The sequence below is a fragment of the Columba livia genome, chromosome 12 (assembly GCF_036013475.1).
Source record: "Columba livia isolate bColLiv1 breed racing homer chromosome 12, bColLiv1.pat.W.v2, whole genome shotgun sequence".
Lineage (NCBI taxonomy): Eukaryota > Metazoa > Chordata > Aves > Columbiformes > Columbidae > Columba > Columba livia.
Window position 1 is genome coordinate 6090663 of NC_088613.1, and position 16504 is coordinate 6107166.

A 16504-nucleotide genomic window follows, 5' to 3' on the forward strand; every position below is an offset into this window, starting at 1 on the left:
CACTTCCCCAAATATTCCAAGGGCTTTGCAGCATCTCCTGACAGGCACTAAAAATGGGAATGTTTGAAAGGCAAACTGTGCCCTCAGAAAGAGTGGCCACTTTGCTGTGATAATGCTGTGCAGGCAGCGTTTCTCCACACAGCCTTTCATGCAGTCCCAGTGGTGAAGCAGGACACAGATTCCCATTATTAGCATCTCTCCAAAGTACAAAATACAAATTATTGCCTGATAATAATTATTAACTAGGAGAATACTTTGTACTCTAAGATTTTTGTTTCCAATCTTGCATTGCAAAAAGATTTTGAATAATCTCCCAGCCAAAGGAGCAAAGACACAGGTACTAATGTGGCACCAAAAAGTTCTCGTTTGAACCAGGCACAGTTCAGAACCTAAGGGCTGTCACCATGTCACAGTGCAAGCAAAGCCACCAGCCCATGTTGTACATATCTGCTTTTCAAACACAAGGAGTCCTGGCAGTTTGAGTGCAGCCACCACAGAAAGGATTTAGCAGCACTCGTGTTTGCTGTTCCCATCACTCCCCGAAGTCGGGGCTCAGACTTGCAAGGCCTGTCTCCTAACTGCGGGAGCACTGTGCCCTCTCGAGCCCTCCCCACCCCTCCCTCAATACCCTAAACTGACTGATGGAATTAGATTTGTGGAGTGAACTCAGCTGCTTTTGATCTCTATTCAAGGTGCCATCAAGGGATCTTAATAGGTAGTATCTTAGCAAACGCTTTAAGGCCTGAAACCGTCATTAAAGAAACTCCTGATTCTCACACTTGTCTGAAAGAATAGAGGAGCAAGCTGGCTTCAAATACCAGTTGACAGATGGGAAGACATATGGACTATAGGATTGCTGATCTAAAGAGTCAGAGCCATGGTCAGGCTGAGGAAACATACATCTTTATTTTGATGTTGACCTCAAAGGGAAGAGGTCTGAGTCAACAGAAAGGGGAAAGGGCAGAAAATATCACAAGTCTGAGGCCAGGATTGCTTTGAACTTGAGGACACATACACTAAACGGTACCAAGTTGACAAAAAGGCTTCCTGACACTCCGTGTCTACAAATTTAACAGTCTGACCCATATAGCCGCTTGATGCATTTTCAGTAACGAGCCGAGTGAGGATCAGTAACGCTGATGCAATCTCCTGTGGCACCAAAGAAGTTTGTCATTTCTTCCAGCGCCAGCTATTCAGAGAGCCCCAGCACAAAGCGAGGGAGGCACATGGGAGCACTTTGGGTTAAAGCCCCTGTGATCCTTCTGCCAGTCTTTGGAGGGGCTACAAAGTACAGGTTCACCCCGTGACACACATCGGTGGATACTTGCAGACTGTTTCTTCTTGAGTCCCGTATTTGTTTCTGTACTGGCTCTGTATGGAAAAACGTATGAACCCATCCCAACTCATTAACATTGCACATAGCATTTTCTATAAAACTACCCCTGGGACACGTAACTGTATTCCTTTCCAGCACTGAAAAAGTGCTCAGGATAAAGTTTAGACATTTGGAGCCTTCTGCTGAATTTAAATGGCTGTGCAAGGAATCCATGAAACAAATGAAGGCATAGATATCCTATTGTTTCCATAGAAAAAAGCAGGGCCTTTTAGTTCACTGTCTTTCTTCATGTCGTCTTTTTATCACAAGTGTGCACTGATGAAACTACTTTAATGCAGTCTGTTCCAAGAGATTAAATTGAATGTCTGTGTAGAGTTTCAGGGCTCAGCAGCATAGCACGGCAGCTTCGTTTCACATCTCCGGGACACTGGGCAGGCATAAAAATAATTGCAGACTCAGAAACGATCAAGGAATGTATCCCGTCTGCAACAGATGCTGTATTAAAAGGAAAGACAAAAGCCAAAGTGCATAATGAATTTAAAAAGATTTCTTTATCAAACATGTCATTTGTTTGAAGGACTGAATTGCTGGCATCAGATGTGGCAGATCAGCTTGTTACCAAAGTGAAACATGAGGACAGCTACGCAACAGCAATTGATGAGTCAATTGAAATCACTGATGTTGCTCAAATGCGCATCTTCATTTAATATGTCAATGGTCAGAAGTTAACCAAAGACCTGCTGTTTTTGTCACCACAGAAGCAAACCAAAGGCTACAAAATATGGTGTGCTAGCACTGAACCACACAAGCCCTAATGTACATAATGGGAGCTGACACTCCAACTACAGTTGTATGTGAAAAATAATTTCTGACATACCCCCAACAACTAAACTCAGGCTCATGAGCATCAGTGCCTTGTCCATCAAACTGTTCTCTGAGCTGCTTAAAAAGCACAGTATTAAAATGGCATTAGATTACCCAGAAACACAGTCGTCTGTCTAAGGCTGACACCTATTCCTTGTGCTGATTATTTCAGCTTTCTCTTTAAGGGGATGTTGTTGAAGGGAAAGGTTTGCTAAGTACTCAGGTAGAAATACAAATAATGCTTGGTAAAAATATTTTCAGAACTCTTCATCCCTCCAAAACAAAAACTAATCAAAGGGGAAAAAAACAAACAACTTTCTTCCATCCTTCCTAACCATTTCTAGGTTACCTGTGCAGAATTTCTTCGCCTTGGTACAATAAGCCTAAATAAGCTGGTTGAAGTCTTTACAAGGTTGAATTTTCATACTTTTGAAACCCAGAGTGAGAAACCAGCAAGGGTGACTTTATACAAGCCAATTTTCAACAGAAGCACCCAGCTGGATTCTTTCACTCGAGGAAACAGCAAACTGACCAAGAGAGTGTAAAATCTCTCAGGGTCTTTGGGACATATTTTGAAGGTTTTACTGCAGAGAGGCAATTCTCCTCTGAGCTCGGTAAATAAGCCCCTGGCTAAACTTGCTGGGAACACACAGGCAGATTTAACTAGTCAGGAGAGGTTTTCCAAGCGGTTTGCTCTACAGACTGCGCTGCTACAGCTTTTCTCTGCCATGAGATTTCCACCTCCCCTGCTGACAGAGGCAGAGTGGGGTGGGAGATGAGCAGCCTGGGGGTCCCATTGGCAGGGGAAGTCTCTCAGTGTCTAACGAGACAGAGAGAAGGCCCCACGCCCCAGCCCACGACCAGCGTGCAGCCTCCATCCAGATGCAGCACGAAGCCTAGTAAATGCTCTGGGATTTGTTAAAAATGAGGCTTTTCTAATACGCTGAAGATGACAGACCTCAAGTTGTCATATGTTAAAATGGTGCGTACATTCCTTCCTCCAAGTAACCAATAATGGGACAAAAATCCCTGCCAACTCCAGTCTCTCCCTCCTGCCAAGGATTGTTTGAGCTCGGCTCATCCCGAGTGCCCCCATTGGGATCCAGATATAGATTAACACAGTTTTGAAATGCACAAGGGCCACAATCATGCAAGGCTTGATCCAACCCAGACTGGAGTCCGGGGAAAGGTCTGCATTGACGTAAGCGGATAGAGAGCAGCACCATCTCGCCTGCTGCTGAGAAACTAACCCAAGCTGTGGCCTCCGAGAATGGAGGGGAGCGTGGGGGAGCAGGAGGGCAACAACAGCTCCCGGAGGGTCCCTCTGGTCCCAAGCCCGGTGGGCACAAAGCTGACTACAAGAAGCCAGCCTGCTCCTTCCCTCTCGTAGCTTAGGTCTGGATTGCCAGCGGCCACATCCCACAGACCTGGCAGGGGACCAGTGCCCAAACCAGCGATGCCCAAACACCACACCCAGCTGATAACCATGCACAGCTTTATCGTGGGAGCCGAAACTTGTGTATCATGGAGAGTACCTCACCCTGAGCACCACGCGCTGCTTCCCACAGGGCAAATCCCATGCACGTCTCCAGAGACTCGCACACTTTTGTGGGGCTCTGCCTGAACAGCCTGCAAATGCAAAAGGCTCAGCTGGGTGTATTGACACACAGCGACAAGGAGCAGCTCCTCGCTGCTGCACCAGCCTGGCCTCCTTTCACTCCCCTATTCCTCCTTCGCCAACCCACATCTCTTTTGTTCCTCCTTTCCTCATTCCCATGTTTTTGTGCTGCCTTCCCAGGCATCCCCTGCTTTACTCGACAGCCTGTCCTTCCACACTCTTCTCAAAGTTTACTTCTCTGCCACCATTTCTTTGGGAATTGCCGCAGTCACCGCGAGCAAGAATCAAAATGAGGAAATACCAGCCTTGGGGCCCTTTCCCTTTTACAGTCTCTGGTGCTGGTTCAGCGCTAGTAGGAGACTGTACCAAGCGAGGGGGACAGCATTCATGCATGCACTAGCCCCCAGCTTGGGGCCTTCTACTCTATCACAGCAATAAAAAAAACTGCCCATTCAAGTCCTTTGTCTTAAAAGATTTCCATCCTGGCTACAGCAGGCGCAGATTTATTGGTGGGAGCAACTGCAGGAGGAATAGTAAACAGCAGGCGCGTGCGTGCCTATGTGCCAGCGCACGGTGCCTCTACCGAGCGCAGCAGAAACTCGTGACAATCAGGATTAAATATGTGACTAATATAAAACGGGTTTCCTGGTGCATTAAAAAAATAATAATAAAAATAAAATAATTTGGCATCTTCTTTCGTGACACACGCGGCGCAGACAGAGCATTGTGGGGATGCACCGGTGGGGGAGAAGCGAAGGCAAGAGAGACAGCTGACTACACTGGATCTGCAGAATAAGACACCTGCCTTATTATGGACAGGGATGCACAGCGTGGCCTCCGCTCACGTAAGCTAAATTGCACAACCCGTAACTACCGCTGCCCACTACCATCCTATTTTAAAGGCGCAGCCTCACACCCACCACGAGAGCCCGGCCAAGGGGCAGACCCCAGCCTTCCCACCCCAAACTTCGTCCTGCAGCCTCCCAGGCCTTCCGCGGCGGCGCACAGAACACTTCAACACTTGTTGACACTTCAAAATAATACGTTAATAATGATAAAATCAGCAGCCACATCTTTCGTTGACTTCTGTAGGAATTTTGCTGGAGAAAGGATGGCAGGACACGACTTCCAGCACGTTGAGTGACATCTTATACTTTCCAAACCATCCTTATATTTTTCATAACATCTAGCAAGCAAGTTGCTGACAGAAGCAGGATGGTTCTCTGTTTGTTAGGCCAGAATACTTTGTGATTCAGTAGAATACCAAATTTGGTAGAATGCCTTCCACTTTGGTAGAAGATATTACAAACAACTGTGCATTTTAACACGTTTTCGCATTACACATCATTCATTCTGGGGAAGGGGTGGTGATCATTTTCTGCAGACAGCTGGTAATACTTCCAAGAATGAAAATGTTCATCCAAAGATAATGAAAACCAGATATTTAGTAACATTTTCATTTTGCATGTTTAAATATTTATAACTATGTTCATAAAACCACACATTTGCTCTCCTAATGCTATAGTGATTGTGTTTATGAAATGCAGTATTTCTCCAATGCCCCTTCCTTGCGTCAGCTTCTCTGCCGGCCGCGATTTACTCGTGCTGCGGCACTGCCGACTGGATTTTATATAAAAGACTGTCCGAGATTAAGAACAGAAAATTAGTGAGAAGAAGAAAACATATTTTCAGGGCATTAATGTTTCACTGATGCATATGTGATTTTGAACTTTGTAGGGGGCATTTATGCTGGTTTAATTCTTTCATGGCAATTTATTGTCAATCTGAAACGAAACTATTTCTTAATCTACAGTAAAACAATGAAATCTAGAAATATAAGTGTGATAAAACTCAGGTGCTGATCTAAATTATTGTTCTCTCTAGAACATTTTTTCCCCCAGCTTGGATGAAAATTAAATTACAACAAATAATTTTGCTTTAATACTGCTCAAGTTTGTGTTATAAATTTCTAAAAAGCTGATTAAGTGGCCACAGCCTGCAATTGGGAGTATTAGATTTAGCAGGCCCAGATGTCCTCTGATTACAGACATCACGATACAGCTTATGCGGTCTGTTCTGGCATATTAAAGCTTGCCCGCAAGGCCAGGCTTGCAGAGCTCAGCCCTACAGCTCGGGACCCAGCAAAGGTCTCACTGAAATCACTCACAGGATTCCATGGGCCCAGTAAGTCCTTCATCAAATCATAATTTTTAAAATGCCCTGTGCAAACTTGTAATTTCAAAAAAAAAAAAAAGGAACTGGTGGCTACACAGGTTTGGTTTTGTTTTAATTTTCTTGTTATGTTTTTAAACACCTCCAACCTGAGATTTTTGAAAAGGAACTCTTCTGAAATCAAGCCCTCAGCAACATTAAATGGGCACCAACAGAATGGTTTTATTTTAATCTCGGCCCAGTGTCCTCCCAAAGGTACAGGGAGTATCTTCAAGGCGCAGTTTCAGCTCCTTTGGTCCCTTGCCTGCCTTCGCCATCTGCAGCAGCAAAGAACGAAAAGGAAACAGAAAGGAGCAGATCGCAATGCCACATTGGTATCTCATTTTAAAAACTAAAATAGTGGTGCAAAGTCATTAAAGTGAAGCCCTCTACTTACTGCATTAATTTAAAATACTTCTGCAGGCCAAGATTAAAAATTAAATATATATTTTACTGCTGCAGTGTTGCCAGTTCTTACAATGTTATCAATAGCCTCATTTTAAAAAATATAAGTCAAGCTCCAGAATCAGGCAATTGCATGAAAACTCGAGCTCCACTTTAATACACAAGGATACGCTCCTTTGGCCTTAAAAAAAAAAAAAAAGAGAAAAAAATAAAATTACAAAATCTGGCCAGTGAGGTTCATAGGAGAAAAATGAAGAAAATAATACGAATATTTCCACTTTGTTTTTCTTTCTGAATCTTGTCAAATTAAGCAAGTCCATTTCAGGGGTGCCCAGCACACGATTTTTAAATATTTGTGATTTATAGTTTCAGGAAGTTCCTGCGGCATCTTCTTTGTAAGTGAAAATAAATCTTACAGGAAAATGAGTTTTCTGGGGCACATCTGACTCTCCCAGCACCAGGAGCACTTCGACCAGTGAGCGATCAGAGCGCGGTCCTTGCAAACCCTGTGTGCATCACAGGAACTTCAGTCACATCATCTACTGCACAAAGATTTTTCTCTTAAAGACAGTATTTGAATCCAAATTCAAATTTTTCCTATAGTTAAGACTGAGTTTCTCTCACCAATCCCAACACAAGTCTTGCTTTTTACTTAAGGTTATGAATAATTACTGAGAAGCTCAAGTCCATGGATTTATCAGGGTGCTAACGGCAAACAAAAGAAATGTTTATTTGCAGTAAGAACACGGTGAAGTGATGGAAACCCTAAATTTAACTGCATTCTACTAAAACAGGAAAAAAGCTAAGAGAGAACAGCATCATCTTCTTGCAGTAAAAGAATTATGCTATGCAAACTACAGAAAGTGGAAAAAACACTTAAAAAAAAATTGCACTGGAATAATATCTTAGTGAAAGTGAGGAGAAATTTAAAGAAGAAATAAATAAGTAGGTAATTTTATTTAAAGCAAACACTGTATTCACTGCCTCTCCAGCCTTTCTGCCTCTAGCCTTGTTTTCCAAAGTGCTTATTCTCTGTGGCACACAAATGTAGCAAGCCCACGGTTAGGAGCAACCCAAATCCTGACGTTTTCTACCCTGCTGTGACCCTGCCAGCTAAAGGCCACGTCCCAGCCTGGGAATAAAACACAGCAACTCATTTCTGCTCCAAACCCCCACTCCGCCCTGCACTTGCCTGGGCACAGCCCCCTGCACAGCAAAATACTGGGTTCTTTACCCCCCCTTCCGTATCAAACCTTACCCATATTCCACTTTTTCCTGCCCACAGGCCAGTTTCTGCCCGAACATCCGAGATGCTGGAAGCTGGATAGGGTACAGCCCCTCCGAAAGCTTCGGGATCTCTACCCGGCCCCTTGTTCTGCCGTGACAAGTCCCCAAAAAAACTCAGTCTACAAGCCATTTTGTATCTCTGGGACTACCAGAGCCCCAAACCGGGATTATGCAACACTCTGAAAAAGGACAAAACCACGGGAATAGCCCTATTCTGCACATATCCTTTACACTGCTCGGCCATTAAGCCTCTCCCAGCTTCCCCGGCCGCTTCCCATGCTGCAGCACCGCCGGTGACTTTTCCCCTCTCTGAGTTTCCCGGCTGTCCCAGGACAGGGGACCATGCCCAGCATAGGAACGAATCCACAGCCCGAGGGCTGGGTCTCCCTCGGAAGGAACTTCACATATCACGCATTCAACCATTTCAAAGTCGAGCTCTGACAATTTCAAAGCTGCCACTATTGAACAAGTTGCCAAAACAAAAACCTTTTCTTTTTTTTCCCCCAGCCCTTTTTATTGAAGTTTCTTTTCACACAAACAGATTAAATGGAGAAACATTACCAATGTGTTAGCTAGAAAAAACCTACACAGCACACAACCTTCTTTACTGATAATAAAAATTAGCATCTTAATATTAAAATATATCTATGACTCAGACAACTGCCTCCTCTGGTTTCTGCAGAGGGTTTTTCCAAGGCTAGTACAGAACAGATGTCTGTAAAGCCATCCTAAACCGTTTCCTATCAAGTCTGCAGGGCCGGTCCTTGCTTTGCCATTCTCACTCACCAATGGAAGCTCTTACACAAGCATTTTTACTGCCTGCAGTTATGTCCAGGTGAGTAGGCACTTGCAAGACATAGATCGTATTTTTAACCCATACAAATGGCATAGCAAGGTTAACCAAATGGATGTGCAGGTTAATCAGTACAATACAAATAATTTCCTTCTGCATGCTCTACAATAAAATCAGATTTCTGCAAAGAATTTAAAGCTTTCTCTAGTTTTGCCTCTCTAAAACAAGAGTGCACCTCTGCAGAGGTATTTTCTATGTAGTTTGATCATATTAACAGCATAAATAACAGGAATGGTTTATCAAACAGTCATGAAACTTAGGCTCGGCTCAGCAAAAAGAGATGGTGTCAGTGTGTGGTGCTCTTAATGTGGGAACATTATATTAAAAAAAAAAATAAGGTAAACATGATACTACACCCTATCCACTGCTTTGGAGCTTTACAGAGTTACTATAGGAACTTAATTCCTGGAGCCGTAGCACCAAGACACTTGAACAGAACCTGATCAAATGCCTTCAGGACTCTGCTTTCACACTGTGTGCAACCCCCAGCTGCTAATGGCATGCACAAAGCTTGGAAAAAAATATATTATTTTGATAGGATTACACCAGACACAGAGACAGATATGCAAAAACAATGACACCAAAGGCATCGAGATATTCATGGCTCATAAAGCATGGTAGAGAAGGAATGGCTTCAGCTCATCGCCTGTCTCTGCTTAGCACAATGAATCAACATTACCCCTTTCAGAAAACCATCCCAAGTTCTGTTTATTTGGGGACAAATCCACCTAATCCTGCTCATACAAGCAAGCACAGCCACTTCAAGGGAGCTACCAGTCTGGGAGAGGATGTCAGAATACGGCCCCTTTTTGTGAACAGTCCTGGGACTCTTCTGGGGTGCGACACAATATCCATTATTAATGACATACTAAAAGCTGAGCTAATATGGCACCTGCTTTGCCAGCACTGTCCCGCCTTGGATGGCTCTGTCATGCTTTCATCCAAGCTGTGAGCAGAGGGAATGCCCACGAGTCCCTGCCCTGCCAGGCATTGAAAATCGTAACCTGTCTCACCCCAACTCACAAAACCAGCCTCAGAAATCTGGGAAAAAGGCACAATCTTTCCTGCTCGAGGAATCTCCGCATCTCCCTGCAATGGACGAGAACAAGGAACAGAGCCTTTCTGCTTCTTTTTACTGAAAACCCCTTCTTATTTGTCCATGAGACCAGAGGACTCAGCAGCAGGGTGAGATAGCTCCTCCCTGGCCTTTGCTTCTGAGGTTTGGGGTCAGCAGCAGCCGGTGGGGCAGAGGCACAGCATGGACGGCAGCACCCACCAGCACCACGTGCCCTGTTTGGGGGGACACAGCCCTCCTGCCCCACCTCACAGTGCTGGTGCTGACCCCTGTGCTTAGCAAGCATTTCACAGCAAACAGGTCCCCAGCCCTTTTTGCATCCGTCATCCATCCCAAACCATACACACACACCCCCGACTTGCCCCCGCCCCATGCATGCCTCATTTTGGGGTGGGGAAGGGATTGCAGAGTAGCACCTCAGTGGGGTGCAGACAAGAGTTTGCTCCCCTCTTCCCTACACTGGGTGCTAGCCCTGGCTGGATGGGGAGGCCTTAGGGTAGGGGACCAGCTGGCTACACAGGGGAAGTCAAATGATCCAGGATGCTGTTTTCAAGTCCTTAGTATAAACATATCTGGGGCTGCACTGTAAGCTCAAGGAAGAGACTGTAGGGGCAGATGGATGGCTGGTACACCTGCAGGGCCTGAAGGCCTCGGGAACCAGCCAGAGCCACTTCAGGGCTGGGAAGGGCCCCTGCACCCAGTCCCTGGGGGTTCTGTTCCTCCAGGGCCTGGAGCTGCTGCATCCTCCCAGCCGCACTCAGGCGGGGCTCCCCAAGCTGGACAACCCCGTCCACAGCAGAGCCTCACCACTTTAGGACGGTGTTTTGGGAACCGACAGCAGCAGACATCCCCGCGGCACCCGTTCCGGGGCGCTCCACCACGCAGCCCTGCGCACCCGCGGTGCCCTGTGCACCCCGCTCCTCCCCGGTTCCGAGCAAAGCAGTAACGAAACCGAGCCTACCGGCATGTTTCCAAGCCCGGCGCTGTCCAGAGCGACACAGATATGACCCGGGTGGGTGTCCAAGGAAAACCTGACGGCCCCTGGCGGCTCTGCTCCTCCTCACCCGCTGCAGCGCGGGGCGGCCCCTCTCGTCCCCCATGAAAGGCCCGGGCCAGCAGCGCTCGGCGTCCAGCCCCCGGGCTCGGCTCTGTGCACAGTGAGAGAAAGACTTCACAGCATAAAAGAAGCAGAGATCCGTATCTTACGTGGGTACCTCAAAGTTAATTTTAAGGGGCCGGACTGGGCAGGGAGGAGCGGGAAACCTGCCTGCACTGGGCTCAGGGTATTTTTTTTTCCACACACAGCTCCAGAGGCCACGATCCATCTTCCACCCATCTTTTCCTGCCTGATAACCTTTTTCTTTTTTTTTTTTTTTTTTTTTTTTGAGGGAGAAGAGGGTAACAGGGTTGAGTTCTTTAAAGTAATTTTTAAAGCATACAAGGTTTTGTGGGCTGCTTGCCCAAGCAGACCCTGCGGCAAGTTGGAAGGGACAGCCTACCCCATCCTCCCGCAGCGACCCACGTCAAGTTCAAGACGGGTCCGTCTAGGGTCTCTCTCGGTAAGTGGAGGTGCAGAGCCCGTGGTGCAGGTCCATGCCTCCCCCCAGAGCTGAGTTTAAACCGCGGTAAAGTCCCTGCGCTCTGGGAGGGGATGAGGCCAAGGAGTCGCACGCCCGGGCTGGCCACGCTGGAGGGAGTACCGGTCGCACTCTGCCGGGACCGGAGGCCGCCTGCATCCCTGCCAGAGCTCCGGTCGGCCCACTGAGACCACCGGCGTCTCCCAGCAGTCACAGCCACGGAGGTTTGCCGAGGAGGGGGTTTCCTCTGGCTCCCGGAGGCTCCTGAGTGGCGCCGGAGGAGAAGTTTCTCGGCTGAGATGTCTCTGCTCGACCCGTTTACTTTCCTGAGGACAGGGAGGCTTTTCCACATCCTAGTCAGAAGAAAGAGAAAAAAACCAAAAAATGATAACGGAGAAAATCCGGCACACTGTGGATTCACCCCGGGGTCCCCCCGGCAAGCAGGGTGCTGGTGGGGCCGGTCCTGCAAGGCTTGCGCGGCCCCCGCACCCCGCGATGTATGCAGGGGGCGGCGGGCGCTGCGCCGGCGCGGGACTCACCGTCGGGGATCCCCCGTCGAGGCGGCCCCGCTGCCTTCTGCGCTCTTCTCCCTCGGCCGCGCCGCTCCCCGGGCTCCGTGCGCTCGGGAACGTGGCGGGCAAGCGAAGCCGTTGGGCGGCAGAGGGCGGGGACAAAGGGACAGGAGAAAAAGCAGCGGCGAGGAGGAGGCTTTACCCGGCATCGCCAGCCCGAAAACAACGGCCCGGCCGCGGCGGCAGCGCCGAACCGGGGCCCGCGGCAGCACTCGCGGCGGCACCCGCGGCTGCCCCCATCCCCCGGAGGAGGTCAGACCCGGCTCTTTCCAAAACAATAAACTTTTAATGCTAAAGCAGTTATAACCAAAAGCTGTACAGAGTTGGATTTTTTTGTTGTTTGTATTTTTTTTTTGTTAGAAAACAATTTTTTCTCCCCCATAAATATTGTTCAATTCCCGGCACTTCGTATCAATAATTAAATTACGAACGATAAATATGGCATCATGGATATGTATTTACAAAAAAAGTTATTACAAAAAGGCAACTGTTATACTAAACGTCACAATCTGGGTAGAATAAACACCACATCCTCATCCTGAAAAATACTGACCGACCCCATCAGACGAGAATACATTCACAAGTGTAATGCTTGGAGAGAGAGAAGGAGAAAGAGGAGAAGAGCAGAGAAAGAAGCAGCAGGAGAGCTAGAGAGGAAAGTTCAAGACATAACAGGACTTTGGCACGGTTTAAGACTGTAAGTTTAAACAATCACCGCTAAGGCGAAGGAGAATTTTCATCCTCATGTCAACATCCCACCGAAAGAAGGAAAACCAGAACAAATTAAAAATAATTAAAAAAAGTCGGGAGTCGGAGGAAGAGGGACTCGGGCAGGGAGGAAAAAAAAAATATCAAAGAAACAACTGCAACTGCAAAAAAAATGACAACAACAACGACAAAAAAAAAAAGAAATCCAATCCTGAGAAAAGGACATGGCTAGTCCAGCGTCTGGGCTTGCAAAAAATAGTAATAATTATAATATAATAATAAAAGACCCCCCCACTCCAGATCCTGGCAGTTAACTAGGTGTAGCCCTATGCGGTTGTTGGTGTGAAAACTCCATTTCCGTGGGAGCAAGCTGCAGTTGGCTTGGTTTGTCCTTTTTTTTTTCCTCATTCCCAACACATTTGGTCCAGTCTCTGGCCGGGCACCAGCTGCCTTTACACATACCACTCATTAAAATTGGGGGGCAGTCCAGGGTTGTGGCCGGGGTTACTCTGAAGGGCGGCCGGCGGCGTTTTAGTGGAGTCCTTACTGCCAGCAGAGCCCACCGCAGGGGGGGTGGAGGACTCGTACCCCGAACTGGCTGCAGGGGAAGAGTCTGATCCCTGGGATTCGTGCACCTAAAACCAAGAGACAGAGATGGGAGCGAGCCTGGGGTCCTCACCACCCCACTGAGCTGAGTTGGGATGCACCCCCATGCAGCAGGGACACTGGAGTCCAGCGGCTCGGCCTCTGCCCAGCCACTCTGAGCACCAGTAGCAAACGCCTGCCTCGGCTCCTGGCCACTTTGCTGCAGCATCCCGCCATGGGGGGCTGCAGCCACAGGCCAGGTTGCATTTGCATGGCCTTCCAGCACTGACCAGCACTCTGGGAACCGGGCAGTGGTTGCACCAGTGGGAGCACAAAAAGAAACTACGCCATTTCCTCGGGTTGTGCTCCAGCCACGGCTTAAACACTGGGGACAGCTTGGGCCATGCCAGAACCATGGAGCTCTGTGGCAGGCACTGCTCAGCTCTGCCCTGCCCTGGGGAAGCGAGCCCTGAGCACACCAGCGACTGAGCATCCCTGCTCAGGAAGGAAAGGGCTGGGGCGCAGGGGTGATTACCTTCATGTGTTTCCTAAGTGAGCTGGGGTGTGTGTAGGATTTGTCGCACACCTTGCAGATGTAGGGCTTGTCCGAGGTGTGGACGTGCATGTGTTTCTTCCTGTCACTGCTGTTGGCGAAGCGCCTGTCGCAGCCCTCAAACTCGCACTTGAAGGGCTTCTCACCTGTGAAATTTAGAGAGGGTGAAGGAGGGCCTTTCCTCTCTCCATCTCCACCTGCTTCCTTCCAGGACAGCGTCTGCCCCGCTCACCCCACCTTGGTGATGCACAAGCATCCCAAAAAATGAAGAAGGGGAAGATGAACAGCAGGGTTTGTTACATGTTGGAAAAATTCGGGTCAGCCTTTGTTACTTTTAATTCGTCTCCCGCCAGACCCGCGCCGTGCTCCAGCGGGGACAGCGGCTGGGGCGAGCCTGGGGAGGGAGAATACCCGAGATAAATTCAACGGATCAGACAGTTTTACAAGACATATTCAAGGATACAAGCCAAAATACGTTTGCTTTCTGCCTTCCCTGTCTCTTCCCTCCACCCGTGCAGGGAGCTGAAGGGAAGACGGGGCTGAAAATAAAAATACTTTGACAAAAGTATCGCTGATTTAATTAGGAGACATGCCAATCAGGCCTAAAAATAAAATAAAAAGGAGCGGAAATCACCGAAAATGAGATTTCATTAGCATTTCAGTGGTTCGCTCCGCAGAGGCGCGCAGCGGGCCGAGAGCCGCGGCAGCGCCGCGCACCCGCCCGCGCAGCCCCGCGGAGACCCGCGGAAGTCCTATGCCTCGGGGTGGGGGGGCCGCGGGTCTTACCTGTGTGCGTCCGCTTGTGAATCTTGAGGTTCTCGGAGCGGGCAAAGATCTTGCCGCAGCCCGGGAAGGGGCAGGGGAAGGGCTTCTCCCCCGTGTGCACCCGAATGTGGTTCACCAGTTTGTATTTCGCCTTGAAGGACTTGCCTTCCCGCGGACACTCGTCCCAGTAGCAGATATGGTTGTTCTGCTCCGGGCCCCCGACGTGCTCCATGGTGACATGGGTCACCAGTTCGTGCATGGTGCTGAAAGTCCTGTCGCAGCTTTTCTTGGGCCGGCTGAGCTGGCTCTCGTCGAGCCACTTGCAGGACAATTCTTGCTTGATGGGCTGGCGCATGTACCGAAAGAAAGCCCCGGGGCCGTGGTGGTGATGGTGGTGGTGATGGGCCGCCACGTTCATGCCCATATTCATGTTCATGTGGTTGTAGTTGTGGAACTGGGCGCCGGCGTAAGGGTCCGTGCGGGGGCTGGAGACGGCCCGGTAGGGATCCGGCCGTCCGAAGAGGTCCCCGCGCAGCCCCAGGTGCATCTGCCCGTTGTCCACATGCCCATTGGGGGACGTGTGGGTCGGGCTCTGCTCGTGGAGCCCCGGGAAGAGCAGGTAGCCCGGGGTGTCCGGGATGCCGCCGGGGCCGTGCAAGCCGCCGGGCGAGCCGCCGAAAAGCCCGTGTTGCGCCGTACCGGAGGCGGCGTCCGCAATGCCGGAGCCTCGGTTGCGAAAGAGAAAGTCGCGGGTGGAGTTGAAGGCGGCGGCCCCGCCGTAGGAGGGCACCTGGCCGGCGTGGTGGTGGTGATGGTGGTGGTGGCCCAGGGCGCTGGCGTAGCCCGGTGCCTGCGGCGTGAACGCCGAGCTCTGCCCGGCGGCGAGGTCGTGCGGGGCCGCGTTCAGCTTGAAGGCGGCGGCGGCATGCGAGGAGTCCCCGAAGGGGCCCAGCCCCATGCCAGCGGCGGCGGCGTCGCGGCCCGGCATCTCGTGGTGGCGGGGTGCCGCGAAGCCGCCCACTCCGAGCGCCGGGAACTGCGGCCCTCCGTCCAGCAGCATCGTCATGGGCGCGGGGCTGTCGGCGCGGCGGCAGCCTGGCTCCCCCCCCTCCTCCCGCCCGCCCCCAAAAAAGTACAAAACCACCACAAAACGCAACCCCCCGCCCCCCCGCTGCGGGCAGGCGCGGCCCCCGGCCGCGGGCGGGCAGCGAGGCAAACACCCCCCGTCCGACACAAAAACAACAAAAAAAAACAGCCCCAAAAAAGCCACCCGCCCCCAGAGGCGCCCGCCCCCCGCGCCGGGCCGGGCAGGGCGGCGCAGCAGGGCGAGGCGCAGCGCGGCCGCGCTCCCGCTCGGCGCCGTCGGGGCACTGACGGGGCGCCCGCCCGCGCCTCGCACATAAACCAACTCCGGGGCCAGGCCGCGCCGCGCCAATGGGGAGCCGCCGGCCGCCGCGTCACCTGACCCGCCGCCCGCCGTCCCATTGGCGGCGACGAGCTTGATTGGCACGCGCCCCGCTCCGCCGGGGACGCTGATTGGGCGCGGGCGCCTCGCAGGTAAAAGTGTGTGTGTGTGGGGGGGGTGACAGGGACGCACACGGGATGGGACGGGGGGAGCGGCCGGGAGTTTCCCGGGCTGGGTGCTGCCGGGGCCCCAGCGAGCCAAGGGGCACGCAGCACCCCCAGGGGCACGCACGGTGCGTGTCCCTGTGTCCCGTTGCGTGGCCGTGCGCGGAGCCCCCGCTTCCATCACAATCCCCGCCGTGTCCCGCCGAGCCGTGACCCCCCCCACGCCGCTCAGGACGCCCTGGGCGAGGCGGGTGGAAGCGTAAAGCCCCTGCAAAGCCGCCGCGCTGCTGCAAAAATAAAAACCCGTTAAAACCCAAATAGGCGCCTTTGAGGTGGATTTTCTATTTATTTTAAATTTTAATTTAATTTTGATTTTTACTGACTAAACGGGAGGGCAGAACCCTCCCGAGTCGAGCGGGGAGACCCCGTTTCTACCCCGCCGCCCTGCGCAGCTTGCTCGGACCGGGGCGAACTTCGCCGACCCGAGTTCAGCTGCCTCTTTCCTCTCTCGCTCCCCGCGGGGAGG

General features: G+C 50.7%; 2 protein-coding genes across 3 annotated transcripts; both read right to left on the bottom strand.

Annotated features, from left to right (window-relative positions):
* Positions 1-881: 881 nt before the first annotated feature.
* LOC135580698 (uncharacterized) lies at positions 882-12157 on the bottom strand. Of its 2 annotated transcripts, none has more exons than XM_065077521.1 (4): positions 11766-12157; positions 11149-11579; positions 10611-10797; positions 882-1831 (listed from the first exon to the last, which is right to left on the bottom strand). In XM_065077521.1, the coding sequence occupies exons 1-4, from the start codon at positions 11945-11947 to the stop codon at positions 1792-1794; spliced, it is 840 nt and encodes a 279-aa protein (XP_064933593.1). In that variant the 5' UTR covers positions 11948-12157; the 3' UTR covers positions 882-1791. The 2 variants fall into 2 exon arrangements, with proteins under 2 accessions (XP_064933593.1, XP_064933594.1); XM_065077522.1 differs by having other exon boundaries at positions 1604-1763.
* ZIC3 (Zic family member 3) lies at positions 12065-15773 on the bottom strand. Its single transcript, XM_005500568.3, has 3 exons — positions 14431-15773; positions 13627-13790; positions 12065-13141 (listed from the first exon to the last, which is right to left on the bottom strand). The coding sequence occupies exons 1-3, from the start codon at positions 15473-15475 to the stop codon at positions 12959-12961; spliced, it is 1392 nt and encodes a 463-aa protein (XP_005500625.2). The 5' UTR covers positions 15476-15773; the 3' UTR covers positions 12065-12958.
* Positions 15774-16504: the final 731 nt, after the last annotated feature.